Here is a 25,000-nt window from a genome sequence, read left to right as displayed (position 1 = left end):
TGTCAGCGGTGTTCATCCCCGGTGTAGACAATTGGGAGGCCGACTTTCTAAGTCGGCAGCATGCCCACCAGGGGGAGTGGTGCCTCAACCCTCAGGTATTTCAGTCCCTAATACATCGTTGGGGTTGTCCTCAGGTGGATCTGATGGCGTCCCGCCACAACTTCCAGCTCCCAACATACTTTGCGCGGACTCGAGATCCTCAGGCCGCAGGGGTAGACGCTCTGGTCGCTCCTTGGCCGTTCCAGTTCGTTTACCTCTTCCCTCCCTTTCCGCTGATCCCTCGGGTGTTACAGCGCATTCGCAGGGAGGGGGTAACAGCGCTTCTGATAGCGCCGGATTGGCCCCGGCGCTCGTGGTACACCAACCTGACGGATCTTCTAATCGACGAGCCGTGGCCTCTACCTCATCAGGAGGACCTCCTCAGTCAGGGTCCCTTCATCTACCCAGATTTAGGACGTCTACATTTGACGGCGTGGCTGCTGAGAGGTCCATCTTGAGACATGCAGGTATCCCTAGGGCGGTGATACCCACAATGATGAGGGCCAGGAAGGAAGTCACCTCCAGACACTATCATCGGATTTGGAGATCCTATGTGGCGTGGTGCGAAAGACGCAGAGTGTCCTCTGCTCTGTTCAAGAAGGCTCGACTTCTCCTGTTTTTACAGGAGGGGTTAAACTCTGGACTTAGGCTGAACACACTAAAGGTGCAGGTTTCAGCACTCTCAGTTTTTTTCCAGAAACGTATAGCTCTCATTCCGGAAGTCCACACTTTTTTCCAGGGGGTGCTGAGGCTTCAGCCCCCTATTCGTCCGCCTACGGCTCCCTGGGACCTAGAGTTGGTCCTCAGATATTTGAGGTCATCAATATTTGAGCCTTTAGAAGAGGTGGATCTTCGATATCTCACTTGGAAGGTGGTTCTTCTTTTGGCTCTGGCATCGGCCAGACGTGTTTCGGAATTGGGTGCGCTTTCTTGTCGCTCACCGTTCCTCCAGTTTCATCCGGACAGAGCGGAGCTCCGTACCAGTCTTTCTTTCCTTCCAAAGGTGGTCTCAGCGTTTCACCTGAACCAGCCCATAGTGGTTCCAGCATTCACAGAGGCTTCACCTGAGGATAGGTCTTTGGATGTGGTGAGGGCCCTGCGGATTTATGTCTCTCGCACGGTTTCTCTTCGCAAGACGGATGTCTTGTTTGTTACCTACGACCCAGTGCGTCGTGGATGGCCAGCTTCTAAACAGACGCTGGCCAGATGGATCCGTCTGACTATTCGTCAGGCATACCTTGCTGAGGCTCAGACGCCTCCTACTAACATAGGCGCACACTCCACCAGATCGGTGGGTCCTTCATGGGCGGCTGCCCGTGGGGTCTCCCTGCAACAGCTCTGTCGGGCTGCGACATGGTCAGGTCGGCACACTTTTGTGCGATTTTATAGGTTTGATACCTTTGCGGCACCAGCTTCTCAGTTTGGCCGCTCTGTTTTAAGGGGATCTCAGCGCTCACCCACCCGGGTTGAAAGCTCTGGGACGTCCCCAGTGTAACTCCAGTGACACCTAGTGGATGAAGGAGAAACAGGGATTTTGTACTTACCGTAAATCCTTTTCTCCGAGTCCACAGGTGTCACTGGACGCCCGCCTCAGCGCTGTTCTCCACCTGTTATGTGCAGTGTTAGGTTCCTATTGGGTAACCTCTGGAGTTTTCCCTTGTCAGGGTTATTTAAACATGGTTATTACACACCTGTCTCATCTGGTTTGACTCTGTGTGTGTGTGTGTTTGTTTTTTCATATATATACATTCTTTTTCTACTATTTGTATTGAATGATGTTATGTTGTGATGAACCTCCTCTCGGATGTGTGTTATATCTTTCTGCTCCCTTTCGGGCACGATCTTTATGACTGCCTGGGAGGGGAAGTAGAAGGGGAGGAGTTGGTCACACTGATTAATTATTTTAAAGTGCCCATGCTCCCTGTGGTCGCCTTCTATTCCCCAGTGTAACTCCAGTGACACCTGTGGACTCGGAGAAAAGGATTTACGGTAAGTACAAAATCCCTGTTTTATTGATTTACCTTTGGTCACCTGTGAACACGTCTTTGTCACACTAGTCACTGTTTGGTTTCTTGTCCCTGCAGCCTGCGGCAAACGCCTCATTTGACAATCGGGTGAAAGTTGTGAAGGATGATGATCCTTTCCATAACGGAATAAAAGATGAGGTAAATGTACCAAATAAATGCATGGTTACAAGATGCACAGTCATGATGGCTGCTTGGAGGAGGAGGAATACCTGTGTCAGTGCTATGAGTTATTTACAGTAAGGCTGTAGCATATACTACTACTGACGCAAATCCTGTGTCTCTGTAAAGGGTTCTTAACAATAAAGCTGTAGCATATACTACTACTGACGCAAATCCTGTGTCTCTGTAAAGGGTTCTTTACAATAAAGCTGTAGCATATACTACTACTGACGCAAATCCTGTGTCTCTGTAAAGGGTTCTTTACAATAAAGCTGTAGCATATACTACTACTGACGCAAATCCTGTGTCTCTGTAAAGGGTTCTTTACAATAAAGCTGTAGCATATACTACTACTGATGCAAATCCTGTGTCTCTGTAAAGGGTTCTTTACAATAAAGCTGCAGCATATACTACTACTGACGCAAATCCTGTGTCTCTGTAAAGGGTTCTTTACAATAAAGCTGTAGCATATACTACTACTGATGCAAATCCTGTGTCTCTGTAAAGGGTTCTTTACAATAAAGCTGTAGCATATACTACTACTGACGCAAATCCTGTGTCTCTGTAAAGGGTTCTTTACAATAAAGCTGTAGCATATACTACTACTGACGCAAATCCTGTGTCTCTGTAAAGGGTTCTTTACAATAAAGCTGTAGCATATACTACTACTGACGCAAATCCTGTGTCTCTGTAAAGGGTTCTTTACAATAAAGCTGTAGCATATACTACTACTGATGCAAATCCTGTGTCTCTGTAAAGGGTTCTTTACAATAAAGCTGCAGCATATACTACTACTGACGCAAATCCTGTGTCTCTGTAAAGGGTTCTTTACAATAAAGCTGTAGCATATACTACTACTGATGCAAATCCTGTGTCTCTGTAAAGGGTTCTTTACAATAAAGCTGTAGCATATACTACTACTGACGCAAATCCTGTGTCTCTGTAAAGGGTTCTTTACAATAAAGCTGTAGCATATACTACTACTGACGCAAATCTTGTGTCTCTGTAAAGGGTTCTTTACAATAAAGCTGTAGCATATACTACTACTGACGCAAATCCTGTGTCTCTGTAAAGGGTTCTTTACAATAAAGCTGTAGCATATACTACTACTGATGCAAATCCTGTGTTTCTGTAAAGGGTTCTTTACAATAAAGCTTAATCCCGGGTGGGACCTGTGAAATTGCTGTCACCATATGGCAGCAGGTATAACACTATGAAGGTCCACATACATTAGGTCGACACATGAAATAGATCGACATGTCTAGGGTCAGAAGGTCGACAATGGGAAGGTCAAAGGGTCAACATGAGTTTGTTTTTTTTGGAGCCATCTTGTCTATCAGGTGGAATGTCATGCACTACTGTCCACAAGGGCGCAGGAGGGAGACTGTGCTGCGCGCAGCGAGGCGCCGTGTCTGAAGCATGGCGAGCGCAGCAGTACACTGATTCGTGTCCATGTCGACTTGCGTCAAAATTCTGGACAAAAATAATGTGAAAAACTCATATTGGCCTTTTGAATGTCAACCTTCCCATTGTCGACCTATTGCTTGTGTCAACCTTCTGACCCGGTTGACCTAAGCAATGTCAACTATTAGTGGTCGACCCTATGACCCATACCCCTTATGTGATGCTCAGCGAGTGTTACCAATCTCTGGACTAATGGAGAGTGGGGTTCATACTAGCACCCTGCATCTTCCTAAACCCGTGCAGCTCCGCTTCCCTGCCTGGGGTGTCGCTCTCTGCTGTGGTGCTTCCAGCACAGCATGGTCTGTATTTCAGCACTGATATGCAGACCAGGAATGTGCTAGAAGAACCACAGCAGAGAGCGACACCCCAGTCAGTGAAGAGCAAGTGCACAGGTTTAGGAAGATTCAGGGTTCTTACACCTGTTAATAATGTGGAACGAATTGCTCTAACTAAAACCCCTCTGGTCTGATTTGGGCTCAGATTGCTCATTTCCAAAAGGAGATGGATGACCTGAAAGCTCGGACAGCAAACGCCTGCTTCACCGTGGGGAGTGAGGAAGAGATGAAACGGCTGAGAAGCGAGTCTGATTGCCTACACTCCTTTCTGCGGGAAATCAAGGAGACTACAGAGGTGCGTAGCCTCGGCGTTATGTACTGCGCGGCCATGACTGAATAAGGTTCCTTGGCTTTTCTAGCTCCTAATTATTATAGTGTGCAAGATATCAAATCTTGAGTTGTAATGGGGGTTCTGTTGTTGGGCTTTCCTGGAACTCTGGGTGGCGAGCGTGTTCCTGAGTTTCCTACTCTTGAATTCTTTTTATGGGTGAAACTCGGGTTAAGGGGACATTATTATGTATTATTATTATGTATTATTATTAATAATAAAGTGAAACAGTGGATTGATCTAAAGGTGCATACACACTGTACAAGTTTTTTTTTTTTACCAACTTTTTTGATCAATTTTCTTATTTCGGCCATTCTGAACAAAATTGGTCAAAATATCTTTCAGTGCGTTTGCGACGAATGGCGAATGATGTGCATACCCGCCAGTTTGCAAGGATGCAGCTCAATTTGGATATCTTTCAAAAAGAGCCTATAAACTGTAGCTAGATCTTTCGTCAACATTTTTTCATTCAGGACACTGGGTACAAGGGAAATGTCTTTCAACAAAATTGGTCAAAAAAATTGTACAGTGTGTATGCACCTTATTTATTTATTTTTCTCTTTCAATGGTCCTGGTGACACAGCTTCACATTGGGATGTAGGAGGGTCCGCAGGAGCCAGGCACCTATCCTAAAGCTTTTGGAGGGTAGGCTCCTCCCCTACTGCATCCCAGATTCCTCAGTTCGTGTTAGGTGCCCACTGGAGTGGGTGCTATTCTAAAGGGCTGCTGGAGCAGCCGAAGGAGTAGAGTTAGTTAGGGTTTTTATTATTTTATTAACTTCTACACTAGCTAGGTAGGCACAGTGTGAGGATTCTCATTAGTGAATCCTCACACTGCTAGCGCAGCAGGAGCTGACAGAAACGAGTCCTGTCAGCTCACTGTGCACGAGGGAGACGCTGTCTGGCCTCCCTGTGCAGCGCTTACAGCTTCTTTTAAGAAGCTGCCTGGGCTCCGGAGCGCTCTGAAACCGGCTTCACGCTAGGTGGGGATCATGGGGGACAGGCGCTCCGTGATGGCGGCGGCCATTTTCTGCGGAGCTTACACACTGAGCTCCTATACTGAGAGGACAGCAGTGTTGTTACAGGCATGTTCCGAGTGGTCCCCAGCTGAGGGGGAGATACTGGAACGAGGAGATCCTACAATGGGAGCGGCTGTCTGGGGGTAGTTGGCGCCAAAAGTCACAGACCCCGCAGCAGCAGGGACTTGGTCCCTTCCCTCACTCTGTTTTTGGCGCCATTCAGAACGCTTGCAGCGGAGCTGAGCTGGCTTACTGATCCTGACAGAGTGATTGGATTTCCTGGGCTTCGCTTTCCCCATTCTGAAGACTACAGAAAGCTAAGTGGCTGAGTACACTGTATATAATGTATGTACATTTAATGCTGTGACTGTGTTATTGAGAACATCATGTCTGAGCAACAGTCTGTGGTTTTGGGGGAGGGAGCCTTTAATGCAATGAGCGCTTGCAGTGGTTGTACACTGAAATTTGTCCCTAAGGGGGGCTTTTGTATTTTATGCGCTGCTGTGAAACCCATGGGGAGTGAACCCCAGAGGGTAGTGCATCGGACCTTGCGAGGGTTAAGTCCCTGAGACAGGTCGGAAAATGCTTTGGTGCATTACTGGACAGGCAGAGTGATGGCTGGTAATTTCCCTAGACCAGGGCCATTCTCTCAGCAGTCCGGCCAGCTCTTTGCCTCGGACCCAGACAGATCCTGACTTATACAAGTCATGCAGGATACTGCTATGGGAATCAGCAGGTTTAAATTACTTGTTTGACAAGCTTTATGGTTACTCTGGGGGGACCCCTAAAAGGTCTGATTCAGTGCCATTATTAGCTGCTGATGAGGAGGGAGAGTACACAGACATACCCTGGGTTCAGGGTGATGTTTCTGAAGAGTCCTCACCCTCAGGGGTGGAGGATTTGATTACTGCTGTAAACAGGCATTGAATTTGTCTGTGAAGTAAAAAACTCCTGCTAAGGTTGTTTTTAAGAGACAGCGTGAGGGAAATGATATCTCTCTGCAGACAAGGGTTTACAAGATTTATTGGAAAACCCCTGATATCTCTCTGCAGACAAGGGTTTACAAGATTTATTGGAAAACCCCTGACAAAAGGCTTTAGATGCCAAAATAGATGGTTAAGCCTGTATCCCATGCCTGAGGATCATGCAGACCTCTGAGAGAAAGTTCCAGTGGTAGAGGCTTCTGTGGTATACTTGTAAAAAACCAACTGTGCTACCAGTGCAAGCCTTCAAGCAAGCAAGTCCTCTGATTGGCTTCAGTCTGGGTCTCTAAGGCCAGGATTGGTGGGTCAGTGACCTGTGCTCTAGTTGACATACTGTCTTTTGTGTGTTGTTACTAGGCAGAGAAGTATAATGCTGCTGCAGAAATGTGATGCAGGCTGAGCAGGAAGCTCTCAAAATGGCTGCCAGAGTTTCCTCAGTGTTTGGAATGCCAGGAGAGTGCTCTGGCTTATAGCTTGGAAGGCAGATAACAAGTCTAAAAAGGCTTAGAGGCATTTGCTTTTAAAGGAAAGCTGTTATTGGTTTACAACTGGAAGAGATTAATAAGCAGGCCACAGGTGGAAAAAAGCACTTTCCTGCCTACCCCTGCAGCCAAAGCAGACATCAAGGTTTTCTGCTTTCAGGCCATCCTTTCGGCCCTCCCCTAGAGGAGTTGCGTCCTTTTGAGGACAGTCTTTTAAGGGATAGTCTCAGTCCTCCAGGGGCAAGGCCCCAAAGTCAAAATTTGGTTCTTTTTATAAGAAACCATAGGAGAGGAAAAATCCTCCGCATACTGCCAGGGGTTTTGCCCGGCGGTGTTTAAGGAGGGGGGACGTCTGTCACTGTTCAGAGACGCAGGGGCACTGTTAAGACCGGAACGCTTGGGTTAGAAATATAACCCAGGGTTAAAAGATTCCCTTCAAAGTTCTTCCACCGAGAAGGTTCATTCCTACACCACTGCCAAAGGAGGCTCGGCTCCGTACAGCTCTCTTGGGAGCGGCTCATTCTCTTTTAGAGAAGGGTGTGGTAGTCCCGGTCCCCAGAGCGGAGGGAAAAAAAAAAGGCTTTTATTTCACTCTGTTTTTGGTGCCCAAACCAGACGGGTCTTTCAGCTGATCCTAAACTTAAAGGCATTAATAGCTTTTTGTGGGTAGACCATTTCAAAATAGAGTCTCTACGGTCTGTGCTGCTAAGCCGGGACCAGGGAGAATTTTTAGCGTCCATGAAGGTCCAGGACGCATACTTGCAGGTTCCTATCCACCCGGAACTATTGGGGTGTGCAATAGGAGACCTTCTCCTGTAATTACAGGCGTTGCCTTTTGGTCTGGCCACAGCGTCAAGGGTATTCACCAAATAATGTCAGAAATGGCGGATGTGCTTCGACTGACGGAAATCATGGTTATTCCATTTTTGGACGACCTGCGGTTTAAAGCGGAGTCAGCAGACAAGTGAAGAGTCACTTGGCAGAAACCATCAGGTTTTGCAGATTCACGGCTGGCTTTTAAATTTACAAAAATCTCAATCGGTGCCGTCACAGAGACTCCAATTCTTGGGGATTGGTCTGGATACCCAGTTGCATTGGGTGTTTCTACCAGAGGCATAGGCCAGGGATCTGGCTGCCTTGGTACAGGAGATCCTAGGGTCTCAGAGCACAGCAGTATGGGGGTGACTCAAACTGCTGGGGAAGATGATGGCGTCTTTCGAGACGTTACAGTTCACCAGGTTCCACTCTAGAGTGTCCCAGTGGACAGGGAACACTCAGACCATGAGGTCAGAACAAATGGTGTTGTTTTCAGAAACTCGATCCTTCCTAAAATGGTGGATGGAGGTGGATTCCCTTCGGGGGAGTCGGTCCCTGCAGTCCTGGAGCTGGGTGGTAGTCACTACCGACGCCAGTCTCAGAGGCTGAGGGGCAGTAGTCGTGGACCTGCGTCTGCAGGGCTTGTGGACTTTAGAGCAGAAAGACTGATACTTTACAGTCTGCCTTACTGATCAACATCTTGGAACTGAGGGCTGTGTGGAAGAGGTTTTCTCTGGCGGGAGAAAAGATTACAAGAGCTCCCTTTTAGGCATTCAGATCGACAACGTCACAGCTGTGGCGTATCTGAATCACCAGGGAGGCACACACAGCAATCTGGCCATGTGGGAGGTGTCCCGAATCTTCTTGTGGGCGGAACAGAATGTTCTAGCATTATCAGCAATCTTCATACCAGGAGTGGAGAATATAGAGGCCGACTTCCTGAGCAGGGAGAAACTGATGGAAGGAAAATGGAGGCTGAATCCACAAGTATTCCACTAGATTACAATAAGGGGGAAACCCCGGATAGGGACCTGAAGGCATACAGGTTCATCCATCAGGTACCCAGGTTGTATGACAGGACGTGGGATCCACTGGCAGAAGCAGTGGATGCCATGACTATCCCCTGGGAGGGGAATCTTCTTTATGATTTAACGCCAGTTCCAATGCTGGCAAGAGAGTTGAAAACAATACAGGCCCAGACAATTCCAGTAATTTTAGTGGCCCCAGATTGGCCAGGGAGATCCTGGTACTCGAGGCTTCAGAGATTCTCTGTGGACTCGTGGCGTCTACATCTGAGGTCAGACCTTCTAAAACAAGGACCGTTCAACCAGCTGGATTCAGCTCGATTAATTTTGACGTTCTGGCTGTTGAAAACGCCATTTTGAGGAATATAGGATTCTCAGAGGCGGTGGTTAACGCAATGAGGAAAGCCAGAAAGTCAGTGTCTTCTGTAAATTATTTTGGGGCCTGGAAGACCTATATTTGGTGGTGTGTAAGACAGAGGTCACGCACATCGAGATTTAAAATGGCTAAATTGTTGGAGTTTTTTACAGGAGGGCCTTTCCTCTGGGTTAGGCCTTCAGTCACTCAGAGTACATATCTCGACCGTGTCAATTTTTCTCTCCAAAGAAGGATTGCGTTAGAACCAGAAGTACAGACCTTCCTGCAGGGGGTTTATCTATTGAAACCTCCCTACAACCAACCAGTAGCGCCAGGGGAATTATCTCTGGTTCTGGAGTACCTTAAAGAGGCGCCTTTTGAGCCGTTAAGGTCGGTTGACCTTAGTTTCCTTTCAGGGAAGCTGGTATTTTTGTTGGCGGTGGCGTCAGAGAAAAAAAAAAAAAAAAAAAAATATCGGAGTTGATTGCTTTGTTCTTCAAGTCTTCCTCCCTTATATGTCATGATGATAGGGCTGCCTTTCGGACAGTACCCCTAGATTTTTACCAAAAGTAGTCTCTGCTTTTCATCTAAATCAGGAGATTGTTCTGCCTGTGTTTCAACCCCCAGAGGGTTGTTAGGAAAAGGGACAAATTAAGGAATTTGGATGTTGTGCGCGTCTTGCGCGTTTATGTGGACAGAGTTAAGAGTGTCAGAAAGACTGATACTTTACTGGTTTGTATGACATACACAAACTTAGTTGGCCTGCTTCTAAGCAGACCATTGCTAGGTGGTTGCGCTCTGTTATTGCGTTTGCATATACTAAAGTTGGTAGGCCTGTACCGGCCAGGATTAATGCGCATACCACCAGGTCGGTTGCCACCTCTTGGGCGGTTCGACATGGGGCAACAGCTGAGCAGGTTTGCAGAGCTGCCACTTGGTCTTCTGTTCATACTTTTGCCAAATTCGATAGGTTCCGTGAGTTCGCGTCGGTGGACGCATCATTCGGGCAAGCAGTGATGAAAACTGCAGACCTGAGCGTACCCACCCAAAAGGACCGGCTCTGGAACGTCCCAATGTGAAGCTGTGTCACCAGGACCATTGAAAGAGAAAAAGGGATTTTTGTAAGAACTTACCGTTCGAATCCCTTTCTCTGATATGGTCCTGGTGACACAGCGATCCCTCCCTTACGCTCAGTAAGTATGCCAGTGTTCATGATGTTTCATGTTATAATTGGTTGAAAAGTTAAATTTAAAATTGTGCATATAATATGTGCAGGTGTTTGTACTGAGTTAATGTATTCCAGTGGCTTTGAAAGATTGAACTGAGGAATCTGGGATGCAGTAGGGGAGGAGCCTACCCTCCAAAAGCTTTAGGATAGGTGCCTGGCTCCTGCGGACCCTCCTACATCCCAATGTGAAGCTGTGTCACCAGGACCATATCAGAGAAAGGGATTCGAACGGTAAGTTCTTACAAAAATCCCTTTATTTATTTACAGTTTCTTATATAGCGCAGCAGATTCCGTTGCGCTTTACAATAGTAGACAGTGATAAGACAAACTGGGTAACAACAGACAGACTTGGAGGTAGGAGGGCCCTGCTGCAAGCTTACAATCTATAGGGATATAGGGGGGAAACATAAGGACAGGCACCAGTAATAGCATAGCAGTTACAAGTCCAGAAGGGAAGCTATATAATACATAAGTGCCTCGGAGGGTTATGCATGTAGAACTTAAATATGATAGGCTTGCCTGAAGAGGTGAGTTTTCAGGGAACGCTTGAAAGTTTGGAGACTGGTGGAGAGTCTTAATGTGCGTGGAAGGGCATTCCATAGGGTGGGAGCAGCCCGATGAAAGTCCTGTAATAGTGAATGGGAGCTGGTGATTTGTGCAGAAGAGAGACGCAGATCTTGTGTAGAGCGTAGTGGTCGAGATGGGAGATATTTTGTGATAAGTGCAGAGATATATGCTGGTGCAGTATGGTTAATAGCTTTATAAGCAAGTAGAAGTGTTTTATATTGAATACGGTAATATACAGGCAACCAATGGAGGGACTGGCAGAGCGGATCAGCAGACGATGAGCGTCTTGCAAGGAAGATCAGCCTAGCAGCAGCATTTAAAATTGATTGCAGTGGTGAGAGTCTGTTCTTGGGAAGACCAGTTAGGAGACTATTGCAATAATCAATGCGGGATATAATGAGTGCATGGATAAGAGATTTGGTAGTGTCTTGTGTGAGATAGGGTCGTATTTTGGATATGTTTTTTAGATGCATGTAACATGATTTGGAGACAGATTGAATGTGGGGAACAAAGGACAGGTCAGAGTCGAGGGTGACCCCTAAGCAACGAGCTTGTGGGGTAGGGTAGATTATCGAGTTGTCAACAGCGATGGAGATGTCAGGATGGTAACTGTTCTTAGTTGGCGGGAATATAAGTAATTCCGTTTTGGAAATATTGAGTTTGAGTTGTCGACAAGACATCCAAGATGAGATGGCAGAGAGACAATCAGAAACTCGACCCAAAACCACTGGTGACAACTCTGGGGTTGATAGATAGATTTGAGTATCATCAGCATACAAGTGATACTGAAATCCGAAAGAGCTGATTAGTTTGCCAAGAGAGGAGGTATAGATTGAGAAGAGCAGAGGACCTAAGACTGAACCTTGCGGAACTCCGACTGACAGAGGTAATGAAGAGGAAGTAGAGTTAGAGAAGCGAACACTGAAAGAGCGATCAGATAGGTAAGATGTGAACCAGGAAAGGGCTGTATCATTAAGACCTAGGGAGTGTAGTGTTTGTAAGAGAAGAGCGTGATCAACGGTGTCAAATGCAGCAGAAAGATCAAGAAGAATAAGTAGTGAGTAATGGCCTTTAGACTTAGCCGTTACCAGATCATTCACCACTTTAGTCAGTGCTGTCTCAGTGGAGTGTTGAGAGCGAAAACCTGACTGAAGTGGGTCTAATAGGGTGTTAGAGTTAAGAAAGTTAGTGAGGCGGGAGTAGACAAGTCTCTCCAGTAGCTTGGAGAGGCATGGGAGCTGAGATATAGGACGATAGTTAGAGAGAGAGTTAGGGTCAGAATTCTGTTTTTTTAGAATAGGAGTTATCACTGCATGTTTGAGCAGAGAAGGAAAAGTACCAGTAGTAAGAGAGAGATTGCAGATTTTAGTTAAGGTTGGAATAATCACAGGAGATAGATTTTTAATGACTTGCGCAGGTATAGGATCGAGAGGAGAGGTAGTAGAGTAAGAGGATAAGAAGAGTGCGGATACTTCCTTTTCATTTGTGGGCTCAAATGAAGAGAAAGTGCCAGAGGGTTCAGGTGGGAAAGAAAGAGGGTTAGAGGTTGTGGAAGAGCATACCATTTCATCTCGGATGTTATCAATCTTGTCCTTAAAGTAGGAGGCAAGTTCTTGTGCACTGATGGTAGCCGGTGGGGGAGGAGGGGGAGGGTACAGAAGAGACTTAAAGGTGTTAAAAAGTCGCTTAGGGTTGGTGGCATGCACCTTAATGCTTTGTCTTCGTGGTAAAATAAACCAAATAGAAACCACTGACATTTTACAATGGTCCGTGACCTTTTTATTTCAATCTTGTTAGTCTCTGCATAGAGACACCGGCTGTCTCAAAACTACCCTGCTGGAGGCATATGCCAATGTGGAGGATGCCAGCGAGCAGAACCAGAGGAAAAGTGATCCCAAGTATCGCCAACTTCTGTACAAGAAACCCCTGGATCCAAAGAGCGAGGCGAACATGCAGGTAACACTGGCGATGAGCTTGGCTAACCTGTGTTTTTAAACCGGTCACATGACCGAACCTGAAGCTTGTCCCCGTTCTACACTGTGCCCCTAATGCCCAAATATCTTCTCTCTCCATCAGGAAATTCGCAGACTCCATCAATACGCAAAGTTTGCCGTTCAAGACGTTAATGATGTCCTGGATATAGAGTGGGACCGTCATCTGCAGAATAGGAGAAAACAAAAGTTTGTATTTCTGCCCTACACATAGGGGGTTATTCAGCAAGGATCGCAAAATCTCTAACAGGCAAAACAATGTTGCACTGCAGGTGGGGCAGATGTAACATGTGCAGAGAGAGATAGCATTGGGTGGGGTTGTGTTCCAACTTAAATCTAAATTGCAGTGTAATAAAGCAGCCAGTATTTACCCTGCACAGAAACAAAATACCTCGCACAAATCTAACTCTCTGCACCTCCCCCATAGTCCGGTTAGGCATTTCTACAATGCTGCCATTCAGAGGCCGTTATTTCCTTCTTTCAGTGTTTGCTGCCAAGAGTAACCATTGGCTGAAATTCTTCAATAGTTGTTGTGAAAGTGATAATAATTTGTAAATATTATTGTTGTTAATATTCTGTATTTTGAGGGGAGGTCGGTAGAATGTTTTAGTTGACATGTTCCATAGACTTTACCAGAGCGCTTTATTTATATACTGGATGTTAATGTAATCGGTGTTCTTTGCTTTTTGCCTTAACCAGGAGCATCGCGGTTCCGGAACGTGAGACCCTGTTTAACACGCTAGCGAACAACCAGGAAATCATCAACCAGCAGAGGCGGCGCCTTCACCAGCTGGTAGAGAGCTTGCAGCAGCTCCGTCTGTACAACCAGATCTCTGAGTGGAACATGCCCAGTGAGGAGTTCACCAATCAGAGGTGAGGCATAAACCAAGAACAAGTAGGCAGCAGCGTCCTTGCCCCGATTCTGTGTAGTCCCGGGAGGGGAAGACTCAACAGTGCTGAGAAACTATAGGTACCATTTCTAGATCTCCAGCTCGTTCTTTATAGAGGAACATTCTTAGAGTATAGAAAGACCTGAAAATATCCTACTGGTGTCTTAGTCTTATAGGCCTCTTTGGGGAATGTACCCCTGCAGGGTTATGGGGTCATAGTGTCGACACTATGAAGCTTGACATACATTAGTTTGCTTGCTGCACTGGCCAAGCTTCGGGCACAGTACTATATTCTCCCTGGTGGATGGTAGGGTAGGAAACACCGCCTGTCGGCTAAAACAAAACTGCGACAGAGGGAAGGTTAACCTTCCCTTTGTCGACCTTGGCCATGTCGACCTATTTTTTGTGTCGACCTTTAGTGCTCACCCTATTGTATGTGGCCCTAGCGACCGTGTCCCCTTCTGCAGATCATTAAGGCTTATGTCTACATTTCGCCTGTTTGTCATTTTACTTTGCAGCATTGAAATCGAGTTAGAAAGTCTGCGAAAAGCATTGCCCAAAATGGCGGAGGACAAACAGCCCAAGATCATGGCGAAGGCTCCACGTGAGTTCCACATGTGATCATCTTCCTTCTTGTCGTCTTCATGCAGATTTCTTCTAGTTATCTTAAATCCTGTAATTATTCTACTGCTTGTGAAATGTGCGGCATTGTGCGCACTGACGGTTTCTTCCCCTCTTATCTTGAGAATTTCCTGTGTTTATGGGGTGATTCAGGTTGGTTTGCAAAGGTGTTGTTAGCGTGGGTGAGCACTAATTACTTCTGTTCTGTTTCGTTGTTTTGCAGCCAAGTTGTCGCAAGTGAAACAGAGGCAGCTGAGAGATTTCCTCACCAAGCGGAAGACTCCGGGCATTCGGTCACTTGCTCCTGGTAATGTTGATCCTTCCATCTTCAGTATAGAAATGATTTGGAAGCGTGTGACCGGTTATTAATCTCCTCTGTCTCTTCTAGTTGGCCTTTCCCGGTCATCATTCCTAGCCCCATGCTCCTTTGAAGACCTGGATGACTTGAGCTCCACGTCGTCTCTGTCAGAAGCAGCAGATAATGAAGTGTTGCGGGCGCCACCACTGCTAGAGCTGATTAGACGGGACACTCCACCACCGGAGCCTTTTCCTATCCGACCCGCACGCCATGCTCCTATAACACGCACCACGTCTGTGCAGCCAGGCTTTTCCACCCCATCTCTTACATTTGGAAAAACTTCAGGAGGCGCTGGACCAATCACAAGCACCCGTGAGTCTTTTTTTAATGTAAAAATTATATATTTTAGAATTCAAGGACACCTGGTGTTTTCTGAAGATGCTGTGCACCACTTCTCTGAATCCTTCCCACCTGGTAGAGCGCTTCAGGAAATCCTATGGCCCAGAGTCTCCACCAATAGGAAACGGAGAGACATTTTTATGACTTTACTGATTAAAATGACGGCTACTGTAATGTATCTTCACCTTGAGCTGTGACCGTTTTGTAGCCCACAAACCCCCCCCCCCCCCCCATATCCAGCAAGTCTGAAACAGATCAGTGTCCCTGCAAAACTGCTTTCACTTTCTGTTAAGGGGTAATTTGGTCCGTCGAGTAGCCTCTAGTGGCATTGTTTATCCCTCTTGGTTTAGTATTTTTACCTTGTCCTGTCTGGGTCATTGGTTCTGTTCCGTGTGGCTTGGTTTAACAAGTAACGGCGATCGGTGCAGGACGGGGATCTAGAAGAGGGAGGAGCGTGATCGGTGCAGGACGGGGATCTAGAATAAGGGAGGAGCGTGATCGGTGCAGGACGGGGATCTAGAAGAGGGAGGAGCTTGATCGGTGCAGGACAGGGATCTAGAAGAGGGAGGAGCGTAAAAGTATTGTGGCTTTATTTAACCAGAGTCTGTAATGAATTCCGAGACAAGGATTTCATGTACAGATGAGCGGCTCCTGGCGACGCCATAGCTGTGTGCCAGGAAGGGGGTGCGCGTACTCCATTCCCCTACTCCCTGCCAGTCTACCCGCCATGTTCTCACTCCGCCCGCCTCCCTGAAGCGGAAACGGGCAGGGAAGCACCCTGTCCCCGCCGCCCAGCTGATTGGGATGTGCGAGCGGATGAGATGCTCGCACGTCCCCGCCATCAGCCATGCCGCCGGCTTTGGCAGAAACCTCACCATGGGAAGCTGGCGGCACGGCTGAGAGGGCTCCATCTGTTCAGCCCCCGTGTGTTCATGTGTTAGTAAAGCGGCAGAAATGGGATTCCCAATACATTACACATCATATTATACAGTAAGAAAGTGCAGAAGTTAAATATTGTGAAATATTTTACATGTCTGTTTCCGCTATTAAATATCCTTTACTTAGCGGTGGTTTATATTTATTTATTTTATCCCCCAGCTGCTGTCCCTGCTCAGACCATAAGAGTGATACCACAGGGGGCTGACAGCACAATGTTGGCCACTAAGACTGTGAAACACGGGGCCCCCACGAGCCCTGCGCCACAAGCAGCCGCTGCCGCTCTGAGAAGACAGATGACCGGTCAGGTGCCAGGTAACTATCCCCTACATCAACACTTACTGCACAGACGGCCCCGGTCCCTCATCGTTCTGTCTCTGTCTATCTGCAGCTTCTCTCACGGAGTCCACCCTGCAAACTGTGCCCCAGGTGGTCAATGTGAAGGAGCTGAAGGGCAACGGGCCTGGACCAAGCTTTTCTACAGTCATTGGGTAAGATTTTAAAAAAGAATAATATTAGTTTAGGTACTTGTTTCCTAGCACGGCCACAATCGCGGCCATCGGGTGTAATTTTTAGTGGCCTGCGACCGACGCGATGCCCCCGATTTTTCCATTGAAAACAGTGAAAATCGCGTCGGTCGGGTCGTATGCGGCAAAAAATGCTAAAATGGTCCACCCGCGATGGCCGCGATTTCCCCATAGGGAACAATGTTAAATGCCTCGATATGACTGCGATTTCCCATAGGAAACAATGTTAAATGGGTCAATTTACCCAAATCATCATAGGGAACAATGGTAAATGGGCCAGAAACCCCAAAAAACACCCCTGAACATTGACATGTCCCCCCAAAAGTATTTCACGCCACCCCGCGATTAACGTGAACCCGAAGCGTGGCGAGCGGCGGCGGTACGCGTCCTCCGACCTTTTCATACCCCCACTATCCACGTCGGCGTGGAGTTGAGAATAGAATAGTGTGGCGAGCGCAGCGACCCACCAAGCCCGAAGCGTGGCGAGGGGCCGCGGATACCTTCACAGGTAAACACGTCCCTTCGCGGGCTTCACAGGTATCCGCGTCCCCTCGCGGGGCTCGCTGCGCTCGCCACGCTTCGGGCTCGGTGGCTCGCTGCGCTCGCCACACTATTCTATTCTCAACTCCACGCCGACGTGGATAGTGGGGGTATGAAAAGGTCGGAGGACGCGTACCGCCGCTCCTCGCGGGCTCGCTGCGCTCGCCACGCTTCGGGTTCACGTTGATCGCGGGGTGGCGTACACTACTTTTGGGGGACATTTCAATGTTCAGGGGTGTTTTTGGGCCATTTACCATTGTTCCTATGATAATTTGGTTAAATTGAGCCATTTCACATTGTTTCCTATGGGAAATCGTGGTCATCGCGGGTAAATTGAGGCATTTAACATTGTTGTCTATGGGGAAATCGCGGGCATCGCGTCTGGCCCATCACACCCGATTTTTTTTTTAGTGCATGCGATGGCCACGATGGCCACGATTTTACACCCGATGACCACGATCATGATCGTTGTGGCCGTGCTAGGAAACAAGTACCTTAATTTATTTATTGGAAGCATCTACTTCGAAGTCGGTCTCGTAATTACCTACCTACTGTATACACCTACCTACTGTACACCACACCTCTTGTTGTGTTTTCTTTTGTTTGAATAGTCTTTGGTACTTATGTATTATCTGGGCTCCCATGTTAAATGCACCCCATTTTTTCATACCCCTACTATCCAACTACGCATGGAGTTGATTTTATATAGTGTGGCGAGCGCAGCGAGCCACCGTGCCTGAAGCGTGGTGAGCGGACGCGGTCTCATAAGAAAAACGGGAGTCCAGATATTACATAAGTACCTAGTCTTTTATAGTGCACAAGGTACTTAAGCAGGGGTGGGGCAATTATTTCACTCACTCACTACTTCCAGCAGATATTCGAGGGCTGCAATCCAAAATAGGGGTGTGGTCACTTAAATGGGGGTGTGTCTTTGAAAGTTTTGTAGCACACCATACACCCCTTTTACACATCATGCAACACAATAGTAGGTCCCTTACATTGGTATTGCCACACACCAGCTCCCCTTAGTAATGCCACACACCTGCCACTCTTTAGATATTTCAAACACCTGCGCGCCAGCCTTGAAAAATGACGTTGATTGCAGTCACGGCGACCCATCCTCGGCGGTGGTGCTGCGGCTGTAGTGAGAAGCGGGGGAGAAATCCGGCTCGCTGCTGCTGTGTATGCACGAAGCGTAGTCCTGTGGCCTTTCGGACATGCGCCGAGCTGAGCTTTGGTTACACAGTACTACGCCACGCGCACACACAGCCGCCATCGGGGACACATACAGCAGCGCCGAGCGGCCGGCCAGTCAGGAGCTATAGTGGGCTGCTTGTTGCCCGTCAATGTACTTAACATTCGTCTTTTACACAGTCCACGGAACACCAAATGGCAGTGTTTGCACAATCTGGAGACCCATCACTGTTTGTTAATTTGGTTTGGGGTTTTTGTTTTGCCCTTTTTTTAGTTGGGGGGGGGGGGGGGGGGGGGCGTTTATTAATTAATACCATCAAACTCAGGGCCTGATTCAGACCTGTTTGCTGGACTGCGTATGTTCGCAGCCTAACGAACAGGTAAACGCTGCCCTGCTGAATCCTCTCGCTAGCCTGCGCGGGATCTGTATACAAACACCTCCCCTCGCGTGCGGCCGCACAGACCAAAAATCCTGACAATCAGATGATTCTTCCTCCGTTCCTGGATAAAAAGTAAGTCTATACGTTTATCATGGATGAAAAGGGGGCGTGCACTGACATGTGACTTCAGCTGCCCGCCCCACACGGACAATGACACACCGGCATTACCAGGGGGACACCCAACGTTTTTATGGGAATGCCGGTGAAATGTTTGGCAGTCGCACAGGGGGTTTGCAGATAATCGCGCAGTCACCTACCATCGGAAACTAGGCCAAATTCAGCCCGGTCTGATAGAGTCTGAATTAGGCTCTTAACCTTTTTAACATTTGTAGGTAATTTAGGTTGAAAAAAAGCCGTTTCCAGGACCCGTGGGACAGTGTGGTCTAGATGTGATCTCCCGATCTGAATTACTGTATTTACTTGTGGTTCAACTTTGGGCTAAATAATGATTATGGATTATTCTACCCCTGAATGTTTGTTTTTTTTCCATCAATAAATATTTATTTAACCTTAGTTTACATGTATTCATTGTATCTGCCATCACCCCCCCCCCCCCCCCCCCCCCCCCCCCCTGCCAGAGTATCACACAGTTACTGCCCTGACCGCAGTCTAAGGGTATGAAGTCTCCGCTTCTGGAGTCTGAAGGCATGCCTACGTGTCCTAGTCTCCGACCACCATATAAAATGGGGTGCCTGACATTGCCCCTTCATATATTTGTACACGTCCCTTTTCCAGTGCTAGCAGGTACAGCCGATCCCTTTAGCTGACGCGCTCTGCTCTCCGCTTGTACTCTACGGCTGGTTTTAAACTCCCGCAGGCGCGGTTGGTACCCCATGAGGGGTGGGCCTTATGATACTGAAGTATCAACACGTCTTAGTTAATTGGATAAAAGGTCGCCTTATAGGGTTGAGAAGAGCACAGATCTGCCGCCATGCCTAGCTAGAAGCCACACCCACATTATTTGCATATAAAAACGCACTACTAATTCTACAATTTACACCTTGAGCTATAGAAAGGGGAGGAGTTTCAAACATTCGGGCCTTATTTATCAATGAGTGATGAAACTTATTTTGTGAATGATAAAACCCATTGCGTATGATTAATGGTGCTCCGTTGATTGAGCCCCATAGCGCCATTTTGAATTGAGCACAAACTCCTTGCTGAGGCTCTATAGTCCCATGGTCCAGAGGGATGTACATTTGTGTGTGTTTTTTGCAGTGATGCCGTAAATGGCTCCATCGATTGGAACCTCTGTGACCCTTGTCTCTTCTTATTTCCCTCCTAGCCCATCCGTGCCTCACTCTGCGGCCCAAGTTATTAACCAGGTTTTGGCAACCGTTGGTTCCGCTCCAGCTAAGCAGGTACAAAGTTCTTCTCGTTATGTGATTTTGGTGATTTGGTGTAAATTGACTAATATGCATTTTGTTACCTATTTTTTGTGTAGATGTAGAGTCACTAATAATAATAATATTTTTTAACTTGAATGTACTAAATCGATCATTATCTAGCCTTGTACCCAAGTGTTAGGCTATGCGCCTTGGAATCTTGAGAATACCCACCAATCACCACACATTGCGGAAGCCAGTACGGGGCATTGATCCTGCCATTTAAAGTCTTTATTGATTTTGGGCTTGGTTCCTCCCCTTCTGAACCCCCTAATCTCAGTTCTTAGTTAGCCAAGCCAAAGTGGAGTCTGAAGGCAAGAAAGGAATAACCAAAGGAAAAGTGCCCGATGTGACACAGGAGAACAAAAGCAACACTCATTAAAACCAAATCCAAACACAACCGTGCAGGAAGAGGGTGTCCAGTGTCCCCCATGGACTCGGGAAGGGAATTTGCTGCTAAGAACAAAAATCTTTTTTTCTCCTTCCTCCATGGAGGACACTGGAATTATGCTGGGGACATCCGAAAGCAGGCGTCAGACAGGAGCGCCCTGCGGAAACGCACACCACCCTGTTCCCAAAACCTTTGCACAGAAGACAAGACTAATGGAAATCATAAAGCAGAGGTCCTTTTATCTACCATAAAGCAGAGGTACGGGGTTACACAAACCGCCTGCATTACATCCAAACTGATGAGTCCATTTATAAACAGACTGGAACCACAGTGGCTTGATTTGATCTGGAACTCCGAGTGACCTTGGGCAAAAGAAGGCTTCATATGTAGCTCTGCCTGGTCATCCTGGAACATCTGATAAGGAGAGCACCAAGTTTACAGACTCTGCTGGATGCAATAACCCAGAACAAATACCATCTTCAAAATGAAATGTTTTAGACTGTAAATAACGGAAGACCAATTTCAAATCATGGCAGAAAAGGAGGTCGGATATGAAGAACTCCTGGCACAAACTGCTGAACCGTAGGGAGTAAAGCCAGTTACCTCTGAAATCACCATGCAGCGAGGGGCAGCCCCATATCTGCTCCATCTGAGGTAATAAGAGAAAGCGAGAGATCCAGAAGGGTAACAAAGAGCCATGATAACCGAGTAATGTCAGATAAGCCCTCAATGCCGTTGTAATGATCTGCAGAAACTGCGTATGAGCCCTGAGCATGGCTGGTATCCCTGCAGCTGGAACACCCGTCCTCTTTAGGATCTAGGTCTCTACAGCCACGTTATCAGTAGAATAGAGGATTGTAGAACGGCCCTTGCTTGTAACAAGTCGCAACAAAGCAGAAGTGGCCACTGATTATCAACCAGAACCTGTTGTAAGTTTGGGAACCATGACCAATCCAAAGCCACCAGAATCCAATGATGCAGATTAGATTTCCACAGCATGTACGGGGAAGAGGAATCTTTTTTGGTTTAGACCAGATAAGATCATAATTTGTCAGACTCGACCTTTGCCAACAGATCCAAAGCGATCTCCATATGAAGGGACCATTTGCCTGGGTGAAGATCCTGTCCTCTTACGTAGTCTGCATCCTCTTGTCCAGCCTGGGAAGGAAGACCATTGCCAATGATTCTTTACCTCATTGAGAATGCCCCTTTTATGATTGCTAATTCGGGTATGCCACAGCAATAGTGTTACCAGACTCCGTGAAGGAAGCTGATCCACTAGCAGAGTACTGACGATGTCCCTGTGCCCCAGGGTATTCACAATGTTTGGACCAGAGCACCTGAAATTGGTTCTGATGTAACACACGGTTAACGGCAGGTTGGGGACGCTGGGGTGTAGAATACAATCATAAAAATTCAGGGTTGATGTGTGTTCACATTCATTAACTTGGATTTTCTTTGCTAGTGTAGAAGGGGTATTCCTGACGCACAGTAAATAAGAACACCAATTTTCTTTTATGAATGGATACATTGTCCCCTTGACCTACTAACCAGGTACTATATCTGATCTTTGTTGTGATCATTAATTTGTTTTCTGTACAGGTTCCTCCATCTGGTGGTTTAAAGACCCCCTCTGCTGCTCCTCCTCCTCCACCACCGTACAGTAATATCACTACGCAGCCAGGATCCGTGTTGGCTCCCAGCAAGATAACAGGTCAGCTGACAGTAGCTGCAAAACAATTACACATTTTTTTTTTTTTATTCCGGTCGGTGACTTTGCTTTTCTTTCAGTCTGAACAAATGTCTTGCCCTGTTGTTTCTATGGAGATACTCGGTTAGTGATAAGCTGGAAACACACTACGCACTGTTTGTACCCAGCAGAATGCCATGATCAGCGAGTGCAGAGATGTGTGGCATTGCCATAGGGACCGGGGACAATGCTACATTCTGCAGTCATAGCCCTGGTTAACAACGTGCTCTGTCGTCTGTACATGAAGGATGATGGATACCATCATTAACCACGCTCTATATTTAGCGTACACACTAAGCAATATTTTAGACTATATCCCTCAGAAGGGGGGAAAATGAGCGATATCATTTAAAATATTGTTTAAAAACATTGATTAAATAAAATATTGTGGAGAAACATCGATTTCCAGAACCTTTTTTTTGATGTAACGCCTGCAAACTAAGCCGCACTGTTCTCCTCCATCTCCGTCCCAGAGGAGACTACATTCTCCAGCACGGAGACACCTGCATAAAATAGAAGGCATAATATCATTCCTGGTTTCCTGATATGGAGAATCCAAACAGGGGCTTGTAAGTGCCCTAACACTCTTCCCCTACCCCCCTGACCCTCTCACCGCAGCCTGACCCTCTCACCGCAGCCTGACCCTCACCATCTCTTCAGAAGATAGGCGACAAGTATTTTATTGGCTCCATTACATTTTGTGAATCACTAGACTGATTTAAAATAATTGGGACTGGTCTTTCACCTTGGTAGGAATCGTCTAATGCTGTCTTTCCCCTTTTACCTGTGTGTCTAGGACAGGCAAACCTGAAATCTGATACACAGGTGGCTTCATCTACCACCTCTGGTGTCAATGGTAACAAAGCCTTCCCATTTTCATCTCCCAGGTAAGGATTCCCTCTCCTCTCTTCTCTCCCTCTCTTCTCTCCCTCTCTTCTCTCCCTCTCTTCCCTCCAGCTTTAATTCCAAGTTAAGCTGGACATACATCTACAGATCCATTGTCAGATCTGACTGGTTGGAACAAAAATCTGGTAATATCTGAGACAATTTTTTGCAGTTTTCCAGCATTTCAAAGCAAATGGTCATTTACTCTCATCCATTACCAGGTTTTTCTTCCAACCAGCCAGATCTGACAATAAATCTGTAGATGTATGGCCAGCTTTACCCAGCCAGTGCGCTGTGTATCACCAACTGTCACACATTTTTAAAATCCACAGGTGACCTGTAAGGGGTACTTGAGGACCACAGTTGGGAACCACTGCCCTTGAGTGTCAGTTCTTTATTTTTTTAATTTAAACATATGATGCCTGTTACCCTTAGGCCCAATTATATGGGGGTGCACACTTTTGCATTTGATTTGTCCACATGGTTTATGTTTGCCGAGCAAAACCAGTGCTAGTGGCTATCACTTTGCCCATAAATAATATGATGTGGTCCTGGACCTCCAGCCCTAGGCACCCCGGCACAGACTGTAACGGCACAGCAGGGTGCCTAAGCACACAATTTGGGAACCACGGACTCAATGAATTGTGGTGAATATGGGGTGTATAGAATCTTTTTAACTCTTATATTAAGTTGCCCTGATTAGTCAAGCTTCGTATTTGGAATGAATTCAGGATGAACTAGGTAATAATGATCTCTCTCTGTGCTTTGCAGTGGTGTGTTCAGCATGGGCTTCCCGTCATCTGCTGCGCCATCAACCCACGGAAATGCCGCTTCAGGTAACCTCACCTGCAGACAGTTGAAGGTTCCTTCCCTACTTTAAACAACAATATTTATATTATTTGTAACTCTTAATGTAACAACGTCAATGTATAACATGGATGACGAATCTTCATTAGTGCTACCAGGGCTGGTGTTGGGGTGTTCGGCGCCCTCCTGCAAACTATATATTTGCGCCCTCCCAAACTTTACAAAGGGACAGCACACTCCGAAAGAAAGACATGTCATCTCACAATGAAGGGGCATGGCCACACAATATTAATCCCATTCCAAATGACACCACACAGTAGCACAACAGAACCAGTGGCGTAACTAGCCATTTTGGTACCCTGTGCCAGAAAGGAAATTGGTGACTGCCCTACCACCACAGTCAAAATAGTAGAGTGCGCGCCAAAGGTGCTTGGCCATATAAAAGTACTAATAACATTGTAATGCCCATAACACATTATAACACACACAGTAATGCCCATTATGTATTATGCCACACATCATGATTCCCTTACACAATATGCAGCATACCGTAATGCTTATTACACATTATGCCACACAGCGTAATTCCCCTTACACAATATGCCACACACCATAATGCCCATATGATATTACCACACGCATTATGCTCCACACAAAGCCACAAATACACCTGCATATGACTACATATTGCCCAGTTACAGACAGTCGGAGCGCAACTTATACTGTACATAACGCCCACACCAGTTGCCGACAGTAGTAGCGCTGCTTATACGGAATGCCCACACCAGTTGCCGACAGTAGTAGCGCTGCTTATACATAACGCCCACACCAGTTGACAAAAGCAGTGGCGCTGTCTATACATATGCCCACACCAGTTGCCGACATGAGTAGTGCTGCTTATACATAACACCCGTACCAGTTGCCGACAATAGTAGCATTGCCTATATAGAACACCCACACCAGTTGCCAAGAGCAATAGGGCTGTCTATACATATGCCCACACCAGTTACTGACCGTAGTAGCGCTGCCTGTACATATGCCCATAAAAGTTGCCGACACTAGTAGCACTGCCTGTACATATGCCCACACCAGTTGCAGTACACTCACATTTTACTCAACT

General features: G+C 46.9%; 1 protein-coding gene across 4 annotated transcripts in view; it reads left to right on the top strand.

Annotated features, from left to right (window-relative positions):
* NUP214 (nucleoporin 214) overlaps positions 1-25,000 on the top strand; it is a 66,966-nt gene that overhangs the window by 25,737 nt on the left and 16,229 nt on the right. For all 4 annotated transcript variants that reach the window (XM_083160891.1, XM_083160890.1, XM_083160889.1 and 1 more), the window contains exons 15-28: positions 2,124-2,204; positions 4,170-4,319; positions 12,624-12,782; positions 12,903-13,006; positions 13,517-13,690; positions 14,226-14,311; positions 14,552-14,635; positions 14,717-14,998; positions 16,124-16,276; positions 16,353-16,452; positions 19,948-20,023; positions 22,041-22,152; positions 22,985-23,075; positions 23,845-23,909. In XM_083160891.1, coding sequence (XP_083017017.1) covers positions 2,124-2,204; positions 4,170-4,319; positions 12,624-12,782; positions 12,903-13,006; positions 13,517-13,690; positions 14,226-14,311; positions 14,552-14,635; positions 14,717-14,998; positions 16,124-16,276; positions 16,353-16,452; positions 19,948-20,023; positions 22,041-22,152; positions 22,985-23,075; positions 23,845-23,909 — 1,717 coding nt within the window. The remainder of the gene's footprint in view (positions 1-2,123; positions 2,205-4,169; positions 4,320-12,623; positions 12,783-12,902; positions 13,007-13,516; positions 13,691-14,225; positions 14,312-14,551; positions 14,636-14,716; positions 14,999-16,123; positions 16,277-16,352; positions 16,453-19,947; positions 20,024-22,040; positions 22,153-22,984; positions 23,076-23,844; positions 23,910-25,000) is intronic.

This window comes from Crinia signifera, chromosome 9 (assembly GCF_055691185.1).
Source record: "Crinia signifera chromosome 9, ASM5569118v1, whole genome shotgun sequence".
Taxonomy (NCBI): domain Eukaryota; kingdom Metazoa; phylum Chordata; class Amphibia; order Anura; family Myobatrachidae; genus Crinia; species Crinia signifera.
This window is presented reverse-complemented; position numbering and strand designations above follow the sequence as displayed.